The sequence below is a fragment of the Monocercomonoides exilis genome (genome assembly GCF_001643675.1).
Source record: "Monocercomonoides exilis strain PA203 chromosome Unknown scaffold4-2303458, whole genome shotgun sequence".
NCBI classification, from domain to species: Eukaryota; Preaxostyla; order Oxymonadida; family Polymastigidae; genus Monocercomonoides; species Monocercomonoides exilis.
In genome coordinates, this window is record NW_027150549.1 from 865146 (window position 1) to 880268 (window position 15123).

Sequence of the window (15123 nt, forward strand, 5' to 3'; positions counted from 1 at the left end):
AGAGGGGGTGGCTGTTTTCTTGATCCATTGTATTGCTGCAATTTATAAACTGGCTACTCAAAGTCTGTGTGAGATTCGTTTTATTTCTGTAAAGAATGTTTTGCTTCATCAGCGCTGCTTGCTCTTAAAAGATATCTGGATTTTTGAATGCTCTTTTTTCTTCTTAAGCAAGATTTTCATGTTTTATCAGCGTTCAGAGAATGAAAATTTCAGAAGTGTTCCTGGAGCATTTTTTTTAATTCTGAATTATGTGGTGTTGCAAAGCGAAGAAAGAAAATACTCAAATTTTTTTCCATTTTGAATACTGCATGAAGAACTGCATGGGTATCGAGAACAAGAGTTCCGTTTTGTTTGAAAGATTGTTTTAATGAGACTTTTTTCATATTTTTCTGTTGAACAGTCCATAACTTGTTTTGCTGAAAATTGTGCTGCACAATTTCAAGTTTGAAACAGTTTCCTACATGAACAAGACACATGGTATCATTGCAATTTACGGTATTTGTTGAAAGAAAAGGCAGAGATCAGAAAAACGCATTTGACTGTTTGAATGGAAACAAATTGAACATTGTTTGGAAAAACCAGAGACAAAAATGAATTGAAAAAGAATGGAATGGAAAAGGTGAAGCGCTGCAAACTTGATTGCGACAAATTGTGTGAAGTCACAAGCAATATGGAACTTTGGCTGAGGAGCGGGTATTTCGCTGCTGCAAAATGAAGATTTCAAACTGCTTGTTGGTTTAATTGCTTGAAATGTCATTCTAATGAGTTTCGACATGTTTGCTTCATAATGTGCCTGTTGGCTTTATTATTTGAAGTATGAAGCGCTTTCATGGCTAGTTCAATTCAGTATAGAGACTTTAGGGGGAAAAAAATCCAATAGATTCATGCTAATGTATTCAATTTGATCAAAGGTCATAGGCAGATGTTTTTTGATTATTTTTTATCTTGTGCGTTGGAAGTCATTGTACAGAAAAGAGAAGTGAATGTGCTTTGCGTAGCTCGCTTTTTTTTTATTCGCAATTGGCTGAAATGCCATCCGTTATTCGAAATAGATTTCAAATAGTGCACCGCCACTTTTAAATTATAATTATATGCATATATTTAATTTGTGCTACACGACGTAAATGATAGCCGAATTTCTTTTTCAACAAAAGTTATAAGCCAACATTGAAACAACTTCTGTTAAATATATATTTCCATTCCCTTATTCTTTGTTCGGTTTAAAAAATTTGAGTAAACACTCTCCACCAGAAATTTATAATTCCTATCTGTATAACTGAAGTGGAATCATTCGAGCAAATTGATTTATGGAAAATTTCAAGAGTATGTTAACAGCATCAAAATTGCTTGAACAAATCATTGGATCATGTTGAATGGAACAAACTGCAACAATGAAATGCAGGCTTTCAAGTGAACTTATGAGCCTTTATGATCTTTATGAGTAGAAAAGTGTTTCAAACAGTTGGCACCTGAAATTATTGAACAAGCTTCTGTCACAGAACATTTGCTTCTGGTTATAGTTTTTCACAAAATTTTTCAAATAGATCAACATGCGGTCCCTCTGAACAACACTTTATCTTTATCAATAATCTATATTTTTAACTTTGCGCGGCTTTCAATTCGTCAATATGAAAAATTTCCTATCAAATGGCTGAAATGGAAGCAAATTATCCATATCATGGATCTTAACGTAATGTCTCAAATGGTGGTTAATAGTGCATATTAGTTAAGTCAGTTTTCCCTTATTTCATTTCCATTTGTAATTTTAATATTTTGATCATTTCTTTCCTTGAAAAAGTTCTTTTCATTGAATTCTCCTCTCTATAATGATAATAGATGCTTAATTGATGCAAAAACCATTTTCTTTGTAACTGCTAATTCAGTTTTCTTTCTTGTTTGGAAGCATTCATCTTGTCCATCAACATTAATTCAAAACTTTGCTTTCTAAAGTGATGATTGAAATTCTTTCAAATGCGTTTAAATAGAAGGCCGTAGTTATGCAAATCATTAGTAAAATCACTATAAAAGCGTTTTTAGCTTTTGCACATTGTTGTACATCCATTTTGAAGCAATTATCATTTCTTAACCCATACCTTGAAAGTTATTTTTTATTTTTCGTTTTTCGATTTGTGATGGCAGGTAATTTTTCATTAATAATTATTTGTATAACATTTGAATGATTGTGCTTATTTTGTAATTTCCTTGCATAACTTTCCATTAGAAGAAAAAACATGCACTCAAAGAATAATTAAGATATCTTCAATTTTGATGTTGCTCGTGTTTTTAGCGGTGTTCATAATCGGCGTTATAGGTGCTGTAACTATGAAGTCATTTGGAAATATTTGCATTGGTGTTATTATCTTTGGAATTGGAGGGATGGTTATTTGCTTACTTGGTTTTGTTGGCTCTGCTGCCCACCCCGAACAAAAAGGATTTATTCCATTGCTCTTTGGGATCTATTATTGTGGAATACTATTCTTATGTGTTGTTTTTATGTTATATGGAATTGCTTGCTTTTGTGTGAAACCAACACTTTACTATTTAATGACCTTGAAAGTGAGTGAAATACGCGAATGGTTTACACATATTACCGAACACCAATTGCGTAACTTTCCGCAATACATTGAAAAAATCTCAAAATCTTTGGATGCAGTTGGAGTGATATGCTTATTAACTGGGATTATTCTCTTCTTTTTGGTTGTTGTCTCCACAGCACATTTTCGGAAAAGGATTTTTTCAACTGTTTGAAAATACTTAATCTCTTTTATGATATCTCATTTTATTATCTTGCTATTATTTAAAATATTATAATTATTTTATTTTATTTTATTTTATTTTTTTTTTTTTTGTTCCACTTTTAATTTAGTTCTTTGTTGGAGGTTGGGCAGTTGTTCTTATGTTAGTGGGCGCAGTTCTGAGTATATTAATGCTGATGATACAACCTCATAAATTGCAGCTTGGCGGAGTTGAAGTTATGAGCGTGGGCATATTTTCTGTGGTCGTGGCAATTGGATGGGTGATGTTACTGGACGGAATTATTGGATCGCTTTCCGCAATCTGCGGAAATAAGTCAAAGCCATTAAAGGGAATATTTTTTGCTTTCTCTTCCCTGCTTGTAATTGCATTCTTTGTATTTTTTATTCTGTCTCTGAGCTTGAAGAAGCCACAACTGAAGTTGATTGATGACACGTGCAATGTTAACATTGAACAAAACAAGGAGAGATACAAGCAATGTTTAGATGTGCTCGATCAACTGCGAAATAACACGTGCAGGAAATTAGAGGCGGACGAGGTCCAATTTGAAGCTTGCAAATCAAAAATAAAAATGAAAGACACAACAAATAAGCACAAAGAAATGGTCAGCGGATGGATTTCTTTGTTGGGTTTGCTTTTATTTTTCTATTAAAAAAAATTTTTTTAAACCTATTTTTATTGGCATTTGCATATGAATTCCTATAAAATATATTTTTACACATTCAACTCAACGAAACCATCAAACTTGGGATGAATAGCTTGGATTTCAGTATTCTGCATCATATTCATCATCATTGTTGACATATTTGCTGGATTCAATCTTTTTAGAAAGGTTTGAGAAAATAAATCGAAATCTTCCTTATTAAAATTCATTTATTTGATGTCAATGATAATTTGTTGAAAACTGCTTAAGTCACCTGAAGTCAAAGGATATCGCAAAGGAGTCACAAACAAAGGATTGCCCGAATATCAGCCTCAGAAAGACATTTCATACTGAGTTGCATAAGTCGTCACATCATTCATAACCATATGTTACTGCTCATGATGCATAACTTGATTTCTTCGTCGTTTCTTTGAATGAAGAGAAGTTATCTTTTTCATTATTTTGCACATAAATTCAGGGAAATTGATTAAGTTTATTTTTGTGTGCGCATACTCAACTTCTTAAATAATTATATTCTGCTTCCTAAATCTTCGTTTTTTATTCTCATTTTGTCTTATTTATGATATCGTCTTTATTCTTCTTTTGCACTTTTAATTCCTTGGTGTAATTACAATTTTCTAATTACTTCTATGTCTTTTAACCTTTTGTCTATAAAAATTTCAGAATCATTTAGAGTGTAAATGTTATTAATCAGTATTAATTTTCGTATTTTGATACTCTGTTTGGTTGTTAGGGAGATATTTTTTGGGTGTTATGTTTATGTCACCCATTTATTTTTAACGAAAAGTATTGAAATTTTATTTTTGTTTTTTTTTATTTTATTTTTTCGAATAAAGTTAAAATAAAAGTTATTTCGATTTTTAAAAACACTTTAAAGGAATAAGAAAAGCATTTTTCTTTTTTGAAAGATAGAATTGCATTTGAGAAGAATTGTGAAATCCAAGAAATCATCGTGATTTTGAGAATTCTCTTTCATCAAATGTGCAATTCAGCTTGTGAACTCAATTGTCACACTTATTTAACAATAATTCAAAAATATGAAACAGTAATCAATATTTAAGAATCGCTAATATTCGTAATAATACGTATTAAAAGGAATAAGTTATTTATTACCATTTTGTTTGAGTGTGCATAAAGATATTGATATTCTTTGGTTCTGCGTGTGAATAATTTTCAATATATTTATCAACAAAGCCTTTCGTTTTTTCAAAAGTATTCTCTGAGTTTCAAACACATGTCGTATTGATGATTTCATAACGACTTTTTTTCATTCTTAAAATTTTTCAAAAAAGTGATATTTTCAATAAAGCATTCACTTTCAAAATGAAGCTAACAAACAAAAAATAGCAAACATAGACAAAACATCATAAAAAAAAAAGACTCAGACATTGTAATTCAAAAAGATTTGTTTCATATTTCTATTTTTCTCCTTGTCTTTTTCTGAAATTCAACTCCTTCTTCGGATAGTTACTCTTCATTCATTGAATTTCTTATTAAGCTCCTTTTTTTCCTTGCTTTTTCTTTGTTTAAATATTCCTTCCTGTCTGTAGTTATCCTATTTACCTCTCCGTCACTTCTCTCTCTTTCTTCAATATTACTTTCATCAAACTCTTTGTTGTCTTTCTCCTCTTCATCCCCTTCTTCTTGTTCTGCTACTTCCTCCTCCTCTTCTTCTTCATCTTCTTCATCCTGTTCCTCTTCTTTTTCCTGCTCTTCCTCTTCTTCCTCCTCTTGTTCTTCGATTTCTTTTTCCATCAGTTCTTTCTTCTTTCTAAACATTCTGTATTCTGCTTCTCTGGCAACCATCTCCAAGTATTCTCTAATTTCAGCATACGGACCTTTCTCCTTCATTTTCCTTTCTTTGAAGCTTCGACTTTCAACTCTTTCATTTCCAGAGGCAGGTCTGCTCACTGGAAGAGACTGCGTTGCGGAATGCACTTCGGAAGAATTGGCAGAATTGCCTCTGTACGAAGTCGCTGGGACAACAGCAGCATAAGCCAGAGAAGGCACAGACCCTGCAGTTGGCGGCTGTGAACGGTGAATCGAATCAAACGTCGGCACAATAATCGGAGGAAGGACATCCTGCAACGTCAGCTGCACTCTTCCTCGCTCCTGATACTTGTGCTTGTACATTTCCTCTGTTAGCAAAGTGGATGTGCCTGATGATGGCTTGACTGCATCTTTAATTCCGTAGCTGGCTCTCCATCCGTTTTTCTCCTCTCTTTGCCTCCTCTCCTCTGCCTCCATCTTGCGTTCGGCTTCCATCTTTTCCATCTCTTTTTTGTGCTTTTTGAAATATTCCTCTCCTGCCATCATTTTTCCTTTTTCTTTTCGAAGCTTCTCTTCATTCCTCAATTTTATTTCTTCTTCTCTTTTTTCTTCATTCATCTTCGCTTGCCTTTTGATGAGTTCAGCCCTTGCTATTCTTATTTTCTCTGCTTGCACAGCAGGAGAAACATAATCATCATCATCATCTCCATATTCATCGCCCTCCCTTCCTCCCCCTTCATTCATCTCTCTCTTCACTTTTCTCACAAGCCTCTTCCTCTTCTCAAACTCTTCCTCTTCTTCTCTCTTCCGCTCCATCCGTTCGATCTGCGTGCCAATCATCAGATGCTGCCCAAGAAGTCTATTTGTAAACTCCTTCACACTCTGTGTTCGCGTCTGTTTGGATCGAGAAATTCGCTCGCTGACACTTCTTGCCGAAGCAGAAGCCGTTCTGCTTGACATTTTCCCTCCATCATTTCCTCTTTCTCTTCGATCCTGCGACGTTGGAGGGGTCTTTTTCATAAAGTCGATTTCTCCATTTTCATTCAGCACAACTCCGCCTCTTTCTTCCACCTCTCTTTGAAAGGCAACCAGCATCCTTCTTTTCTTCAGATCATTCGCAGCTTTGATTTTCGCATTGAACATTCTTGTTTTCTCCTTAGCTTCTTCAGCTTGAAGCAATCTTCGTTTGATTTCTTGCTCTTCAACGCTCCGTGCAGCGTGCTTTGCAGAGTCCAGCTTGTTCTGTTGATAAAGTGACGTCGCCCTTGAAGAAGCTTGGCTGGTACTATTCTTTTGCAGAGTTGGCAGAGTATACTGCGCTCGCCTTTCTGATGCTGACTGTGTTCTCGACTGCTGCTGCTGCTGTTGTTGTTGCGTGGAAATTTTCACTTCTCTGCTCTGCTGCTTGCTTGACGACGGGAACGAAGGAATGTGCAGATGCCGCTGTTGGATAGCCAAGTTGTCAGTGGTTGCATCTGGTGCATTTGTGAAAGGAGAAGGGTTGGCGCCATTGAGCGAGTCCGCATCGTTCAGAATGCTCGGCCTCCGCTGCAGAACAGGTGGGAGAGGGAAATGCTCGATGTGATTGGATTGTTTTCTGTCTTCCTCTTCGGTCGTTGTGATTGGCGTGCCTGTGATGGAAGTGGAGGCTCCTGACGAGGAAGGCTGATAAGAAGGCGAATTCGCAGAGGAATATGTGCCATATAAAGAAGAAGTGTTGCTTTCTCCTTCTCTCCTCTCGTCGCACGACATCATCATCTGCACATATCTTCTGTTCGACCAGTCGGCAGCTCTTGTCACATCGCCGAGCACTGAGGAAGCCTCTTCAAATGCTGATCTCTTCACTGAAATCATTTTTGTTCTAACTTTTTCTTTTTTCTTGTTGTGCTGAGTCTGCTCAATTAATTCCTCTCTTCTTTTTCTCCCTCGTTCCTCTCTCATTTCCCTGTTTCTCCCTTCCTCCATATTTACAGCAGTGGCAAACAACGAAGAAGAGGCAGCTGTGGGTGAACCTTGCGAATATGAGCTCCATTCACCCAGCTCTTCCCTTGCATCTCTCAAATCAACTTCCTTCCGTGGAGACCTTCTCTCTCGTTCTTTGAGCGGAACAGGAGCAGGCGAAAGAGAGAGAGGTGAAAACGACATTGGAGAAGAAGGAATCGAAGCAGCAGTTTGCTGCATTCTTTGGATGTTCATGTGTCTGTCCAGCCTTTCTTGATATGCTTTTCTGTTCTCTTCGTTTTCCTTTTCTTTTTGCTCAATCTGACTTCTTTCTTTCAATTTCTCCTCTTTTTTCTTTTCGCTCAGCCTCCACTTGTTGATTCTGAACTTGCTTTCTTTCAGCACTTTCTCTCTTTTCCTCTCGTCAAATGCATCTTTCGCAAGATCCGGCTTCATTTCCCTTTCTTTCTCCTCGTCCAGCGAAATCAGCTCTTTCAGCGGTTTAGTCCCACTTCTGCTTCTGCTTCCTTCAGCTTTCATTTCCATTCTGTCAGTCGCTACAAATTGAGCTGTGTGGAGCAAGTGCAATTCTTTCCTCCAGCGCTCCACAAACGCTTGCTGCTGCACAAACGCTGACGAATCCTCCGCTTTCTGCTTCCTTGCCCCTCTTTCACTCGACATATTTCTCTTCAAATTCCTCGTTTTCGCAGATGTGCGCGCATTCGAAGGGAAATATGGGGATTCGTACTGAAACGCCCGGACAGCATTTGTCACTGTTGCGTTCTCAGTCATCGAAGACGCAGGAGCTGCGGCTGCTGAGGATGTTGTGAGATTCCTATTTATGGTCATTTTCTCTGTTTGAAGCAATTCTTCGTTTGTTATTCCTCTGCCCACGATGTTTGTGATTGGAGATGATTCTCTGAACTCGGTTCTTTCTCTTTCAATCTTGCTGATATATTCATCGTCAACTTCTTCTTCTTCGTCTTCGTCTTCTTTGTCCTGTGCAATGGTTATAAACAATCCTGTTTTGCCTCCCCTCATTTTACTCGCTTCCTCATCGCTTTCATTTTCAACTTCCTTTGCCTTCTCACTCTTCTCCTTATCTTTCTCTTTCTCTTTCTCTTTCTCTTTCTCTTTCTCTTTCTCCATCTTCTCATCATCTCCTTCTTTTCTTTTCCCTTCCCCTTTCTCCTTCTCCTCCTCTTGTTCTCCTTCTTCCTCTTCCGCCAGCTTCGGAATCCCTTCTGTCAATATTCCCCTCACCCTCTTTCTCGGCCTGCATGCCGGTGGCTGATAAACCAACAGCGTAAAATGCCTCCGGATCTCCCTCCACACTTTCTCCGGCCCCAAAACACCCACCTCGCCCCACACCAGCTCGTTGTGGTGCATCCGCTCCCGCGTGCGCTTGATCAGTTCTTCTCGTTCTTCTCTGCGTTTCTCCTTCGCTTTCCTCATTTTGTTCCTCACCACTGGCTGCTGCCTCGCCTTCATCCCCAAATAGAAGCTCTGAAGCAGCAGCGTCGCTTCCAGCCGGCTGAAGGAAGAAAGAGAGAAGAGGAGGTTCATCGGGAAGCAGGCTTCCAGACTGAGATTAGGGGGAAGAGAGGGAGATTTCGCTGTGAATACAATAATGTTGGAGGAAGTGGAGGAGGAAGAAGCATTCGATGCTGATGTAGATGAAGAAGAGGAGGAAGATGAGGAAGAAGAAGAAGAGGCAGAAGCAGTTGAAGAAGACGAAAGAGAAGATGAGGAGGATGAGGAAGAAGAAGAACTGTGTAGTGAAGAGGAAGAGCCCATTGGAGAAAGAGTAGCAAGCTGAGCATTCAAAGGCTGAGGTGGATCTACATTTGGTTCCATTTGGAATGTCACTGTTCGTCTTCTTCCTGTTTTTTTCTCGTCTTCACTCGAAGAAGAAGAGGAGGAAGAAGAAGAAGCAGAAGAAGAAGGAAAAGTTGATGAATTTGCAGAAGCAGATGAAGAAGTTGGCGTTGATGAAGAAAGCCAGCCAGTTGTGGAAGAAGGCGTTTGAGGAGTTCCAATCGAAAATCCGAAATTTGAGCCTCCACCCACATTTTTGGAGAATGGGATAATTTTCCCGTTGCCGGCAACGTAGCAAGAAATAGAAGGTGAACCCATTTTGATCTCGCTTATTTTAATTGGCTTCCACAGCCTGAGGAGAAGAAGGGCGAATCTTGCTTTGGCATCTTCGACAGAGCCACACTCGACAGCAAAAAGAGGAAAATAGGAGAAAGGAATCGAGTAAGATGAAGAAGAAGAAGATGATGATGATGATGAGCCAGAGGAAGAAGAGGAAGAAGAAGAAGAAGGCAAAAAAGACGACAGAAACGAGGAAGATTCGTGTGACACTTTGTTTTTCGCCTGCTCAACCACAAACTCTTCGAAGGAGTTGTGTTGCGTGAGAGAAAGCGAATAGAAAGAGGAGGAGCGTATTCTAGGTGTGTCGTGGTACTGGAACTGGTTCGACAGCCCCACAAGCGCAGCATCTTCTGCTCGTCTGACAGGGCGGGTGATGACTCCCTCGGTGAGCAAGGAAATCAATGGATAAGAATAACCTTTCACTTTGTGCTTCGATGTGTTTTTTCTTTTCTTCTTTGTCATCTTTTTTTGTGTTTGCTTCTGTTTCTCGCTCATTTCGTTTCCTTCCTCTTCTGAACGATTCTTGCTGTTTTCGTGCTCTGCGGAAGACGGGAAGAACAAAGGCAGATGTTTGCCTCTGGGCAGTTCCTTGAGCGATGCAAGAAGCGGTTCGACTTCAAATTCCTCTCTCTTTTTTGTGAAGGACAGCAGAGACGCATCCACACTTGACCCAAACGAAGACGACGGGGTGTGCTTTGTGCTGCCAAATTTCGTCTTCAGCCGCGCCTTCGAAGGAGACGAGAGCATAAATGAAGAATTGCCTGAAGCAACAAATGAACTGTCTTGACTTCTTCTGTTTGTTGTTTTCTTCCCCATCAGCGCATTCTGTCTTTTTAACAGCAGCCTCTCTCTCCGCCTCTGCTCCTTCTGCTCTTCTGTCACCCAGCGTGCTGGCTGGCCCAATATAACTCTCATTCTGAATGAATCGTCTTTGTTTCTCTGTTCGGCAGCAACTGACGAGGAGTCAGACGAAGCAAAAGAAGCTTCATCAGATAAAGTGGAAGAGAGAGAAGACGAGGAAGAGACAGAAGTGAGGGAAAACTTGTAGTTTTTTGTGTGAGAGGCGATGCGGGAATAAGGAACGAATGAAAAGGGAGTGAATTGCTCGTGCAAAAACAGGTGGAGGGTGTGGATGTTTTCTTTGCTCGAAAAGAAATGCGAAGACGAGCGAAAAGACGATGAATTGATGCGAAACCCACCACGCTCTGAAAAGGAAGACGAAAAAAGAGAAGAAAAGGGTGAGCTTGTTGAAGCAGCAAAGGAAGAAGAAAGCGAAAATGAGGTATTTGATGATATGTGTGGAGGAGAAAGAGAAGAATGTGTGCGAAGTGATTGAGGAGAAATTGAGAGAGACTGAGACAGAAACGAAGGCTGCTGCCTCAGATGAGGTGTTCCCGAGGAAGAGGAAGATGATGAAGAAGAGGAAGAAGAGGAAGAATAAGGCAGAAGAGGAGAAAGTGTAGAAGAAGTGGAAGAAGAAGATAAAGTGTTCTGTTGGATTACAAATGAATTGATGACTTCGTTCGGGTTGTTGAACAGTGATTTTGTTGGAGATTCTTCGGGAAACGCGTCAAATGAAGACGAGCCACCTGAAAACGGTGTGGATGCAAAAGGCAACGCTGGAGAAGATGATGAAGACGATGAAGGAGAAGGGGAAGATGAATGAAATCCTCCATAGTTCAGTCTGCTCCTCTCCTCCCTCTTCTTCTCCACCCAGAACTTCCATCCATCTTCTCTTTCGCTCAGCTCCTTCACCACATCCACCAGCGCGGCAGACACATAAAACACAGGCTGTGTGATTTGGCACATTGCCATCTGCAGCGCTTTCAAGCAGGCGAGCCGCTGCTTCGCTAGAAACGCACGCCAAACGCACTGAATAGCGACAGAGGCGCGGAGGAGTGTAATTTGAGAGAGGAGAGAAGGCAGAGACTGGAGGGAGTTGGCAAGAAGTGCAGTGGTGGAAGCAGAAGGTGAATAGAAAGAGGAAGAAGAAGAAGAAGAAGATAATGAGAAAGAAGAAGATGATGATGATGAATGAAGGCGAGAAGGCGATAGATTGAGTGAAGATGTCATCGACAGAAGCTGCTGCTGCCTTTGGAGTGTCTGCATTTTCTGGTTGTTGATGAACGAAGGCGAGCGCAGATGAGGTGGAATTGGAGGCAGTTTCGTGAGTGACTGGGAAAGCGCTGAGGAGACGAGGGAAGGCGCAGCAGAAGAGGAGAGGAGAGGAGAGGTGTAAAGAGCATTTGAAGGAGAAGTTCTGGTTAGATGAGAGCGGAAGACAGATTGAATGGAAACAGCAGAGGCGACTGAATGCAACGTGTAGCTGTCTAATGGACAGAGAGGAAGAGCGTGGGATAGGAGATGGGCAGAGGAGAGAGGGAAGAGAGAGGCAGAGAGGGAAGGAGAGAGAAAGCGAAGGAAGAGAGGACGGGGAGGGAGGAAGGGTGAAATGTTCATTTGAGGTGAATGGAGAAGTGAGGAGAAAAACGAAGTGTTTGAAGACGATGATGATGAAGATGAAGAAGAAAACAAAGAAAATCTCGATTTGTTTATCAGTCTGCTCCGAAACTGCCCTGCAGCTGAATGAAATGTGCGCAGAAACTGCAAGTTGTGGAGCTGAAGCTGGTGAGACAGAAACGGAAGGAGAAAATGAGGAACTTTCACAGAAACCAAGCGCTCGTAGATTGAGGCAGGGAAAAGCGGAGGCGGCTTGCGAGAAATGAGAGAGAGAGAAGAAGTATTGGAAAGTGAATGGAGTTTGTAGAAGAAATGCTGATGTGTCAGATGAAGTGAAAGCGGGAGAAGAGAAGAAGGAGAAGAAGGAGAAGGAGAAGGAGAATTGCCCGAACTTTTGAATTGAGCATCGTCTTCATCGTTTTCCTTGTATAGCCTGCTCAGATCATCTGATATGTATTTTTCAGTGTTTTCCTCGATCCACTGCTCAAATGAGTGTATGTTTAGTTCTCTGACAAGGATTTTTCTGGTGATGTGCTGCTTCATTGACGACTTTGCGATGATTGTGCATTTGTTGAGGTGTGGTGAAAGAGGGATGCGCTTCTTCTTTTCCATTTCGGTAAAAAGCGCGTATATGTTTGGAGGATATAAGGAAGATGAAGATGAAGAAGAGGATGAAGAGGAGGAAGAGGATGAGGATGAGGAAGAAGAAGAAGAGTACAGAGAATTCGTAGAAGCTGACGCAGAAGTTGATGAAAGAGCAGGAAAGGAGGCAGACTGCTGTGAAATGGAAGATGAGCGAGAGGGCAGTTGTGATGTGGAAGAAGGTGATTGAGAAGAAAAAAGAACAGGAGAAGGCGAAGCAGAGGAAAAAGCAGAAGATGCAACAAGCTCATTGGTTGGAAGAATTGGCGGCGATGCTGCTAGTGATGAAGCTGTTGTGGCTGTTAACTTTCTGTCAATCAAAAAGTTTGTGTCAATTGATGATTTGTCATCTGCAATCAATCCATCGCTCCCTTTCTCCTTCTCCTCTTCTTCCTCCTCTTTGATCATATCATCGTCGCCCTCACTTCTTCCATTGGCTTTCCTTCCTCTTCGTTCCTGCAGCCTCCTGTCTTTCATTCCGGACTTCCTGAACATCGCATTCTGCGCTGCAATCTGCGCCATCTTCTTCTTCTTCTTCCATTCGACCGCCTCTTTCGCCCAAATCTGTTTCCACTGCGTGGTCTTTGTGGTGAACATGTATGGAGACGGGCGAGGATACCAGCGCATCCAGTTCGGGACGTAGATGTGACTTGGGAATGAAGAAGAGGAGGAAGAGGAAGAAGAAGAAGAAGTGGAGGAAGTGGAAGAGGAAGGAGAATATGAAAGAGAAAGTGAAGAAGTGGAAGATGATGATGATGAAATGTTCAAAGAATGAGGCTGAGAAGAAGAAGAAGAAAGTTGTTGTTGTTGTTGCTGCTGCTGCTGCTGCTGCTGTGATGAAGAAGAAGTGTCGAAACAAAAAGAAGGAGACGGGGGAGCAAAAGGATAGAGAAGAAGCAGCGAAAGGCAAAGATAGGAGATTTTCTCGTCCCACCAGGACGATTCTCGATACGACGGGAACAGCTCGTCGACGATAGAAGAAGAGAAGAAGGAAAGCAGATGGCGAACTGAAGAGCAGCCGGCTGTGGAATAAACAGACTTCGCTTGGCCTTCTTTCTTTTTCTGCTTGAATTCGTTCAGCTTCTCAATAAGCTGCTTCAGGAGATCGAGTTTGTTGGCGAAGGAAAGATGCTCTCGAAGGAAAGTGTAAAATGGAACAGAAGAAAAAGACGATGAAAATGATGTGTTTTGCTCAAATAGGCTTTTCGCGAATTTCGTGCTTGGATCAGATAAGTTTGCAAAAGAAGAGGAAGAAGAAGGAATTGTAGTTGAAGATGAAGAAGAAGATGACGAGGAACAGGAAGCCAAAGAAGAAGAGGAAGAAGAGGAAGTTATTTTGGCTGGTTCTTCGCTGCTTGCATGCACAAACGGTGCCTTCACAACGACGACGCCACGGGAAGAATATTCAGAGGGAAAAGGAAGGAAAGCAGAAGCGTATCTGAGAAGAATATACGGCTCCAGCTGGATGTCGAGCGAAGAGAGAGACAAATAGGAGTCTGGCGGGTGCGCCAGTGAAACCAGAGAAGAAAGAGAAGAAGAAGATGATGATGATGATGATGGGAAAAGAGACGAAAGGGATATGGATGGATTCAAAAATGAAGAAGCATGTGAAGTTGAGCTATCTGAATACACTTTTGAAAACTCTTCTTCGCTCACGTCCCGATTCAGACTTTTACGCAAAAAATTCCTTTCTTTCTGTTTTTTGTTAAAGTCAATCTCTTTTTTCCTCTCTTTGGCTCTTTCAATCAGCTGTTGTTGAAGGATGTACATTGAAAAGGATGTTCTGACAATGCATAGAAATTCAACAAGTTGTGATAACGGCACAAAAAATGTTTCCCTTTCTTGCGCATCGTCAGACGAAGACGGAGTTGCAGGAGAACCTGCTTTGCCCTGCGCAACTGAATTTTCGTTATCAAATTCGTCTGCTTCTGTTTCTTTTCCTCTTCTTTTTCCTTCCTTTTTCTTGTTCCTTCTTCCTCTCATAACCGCCTCATTCGCATCGACCTTCAAGGCCTTTCGCTCGCGATAGTGCTTCCAATGCCACTGTATCAGCCTTGCTGCATAGTCGAGTTCTTTCATCTTCTCCTTCACCTCTTTCGCTTTCTTTCTTCTCCATAAATTTTGTGCAAGAACAACAGCTTTTGTCAATGCATCCACACTTGCCCTCATCTTCTTCCTTGCTGCATAGCCGCGCCAAACGCTTTGAATCAACACTGCAGCTCGTCTTTCTCTTTCAACGCGAAAGTGATAAAGCCTCCTCTAAATTGACAATTTGGTATGAAAAGTGACAATAATGAGTTTTAAGCAAAAAACCAAATTTATAATTAAAAATTTAGTATTTTTAAAAAGGACAAACTCTAATGAGAAATCCACGAATGACTTTTTGAATTATTGTGATAGGAGAGGAATGTGAAAGAATTGTGTGCGTTTGCTGTTCTATTTGCTTTATGTAACTGCTTATCATATCAAAGTTTGTCTCAGGATCCGTCAAAATAAAAGAGTTTAAGTTCAATTTCATTCTTTCCTCAAATGCAGCAAATCTGGGTGGATATTCTATTCCTTCTATAAATTCTTCATCTGAAGCTACAATGTCATCTAAACAAATTAGAGATTCAATTTTGTTAAGAAGAATGTGTCTGTAGCCTTCGACGATTTCCACTGGATTGTTATATAAAGTAAGATGGGTAAGACGTTTTGCATGTAAAAGACACAATGCGTTTCCAAGATGTTTAATT

At 40.4% G+C, this 15123-nt stretch overlaps 2 protein-coding genes across 2 annotated transcripts; one reads left to right on the forward strand and one right to left on the reverse strand.

Moving 5' to 3' along the window:
* Positions 1–2091: 2091 nt before the first annotated feature.
* Positions 2092–4294, forward strand: MONOS_4127 (uncharacterized protein). The gene is made up of 5 exons (XM_067874175.1): positions 2092–2139; positions 2222–2742; positions 2867–3383; positions 3513–3586; positions 3668–4294. Exons 1-5 carry the CDS (start codon positions 2133–2135, stop codon positions 3749–3751), a joined length of 1203 nt encoding a protein of 400 aa, XP_067734674.1. The 5' UTR covers positions 2092–2132; the 3' UTR covers positions 3752–4294.
* Positions 4225–14906, reverse strand: MONOS_4126 (uncharacterized protein; the record flags this gene model as incomplete). The annotated part of the gene is made up of 2 exons (XM_067874174.1): positions 4225–14647; positions 14745–14906. The coding sequence occupies 2 exons, from the start codon at positions 14904–14906 to the stop codon at positions 4886–4888; spliced, it is 9924 nt and encodes a 3307-aa protein (XP_067734675.1). The 3' UTR covers positions 4225–4885.
* Between the last annotated feature and the right edge of the window lie 217 nt (positions 14907–15123).

Excerpts from the sequence above, each read along its gene's own strand:
- MONOS_4127 (XM_067874175.1), top strand. Across the intron at positions 2,743-2,866 it reads GGAAAAGGATTTTTTCAACT|TTCTTTGTTGGAGGTTGGGC; the intron begins GTTTGAAAATAC and ends CTTTTAATTTAG. Across the intron at positions 3,587-3,667 it reads GATTCAATCTTTTTAGAAAG|TCACCTGAAGTCAAAGGATA; the intron begins GTTTGAGAAAAT and ends AAACTGCTTAAG.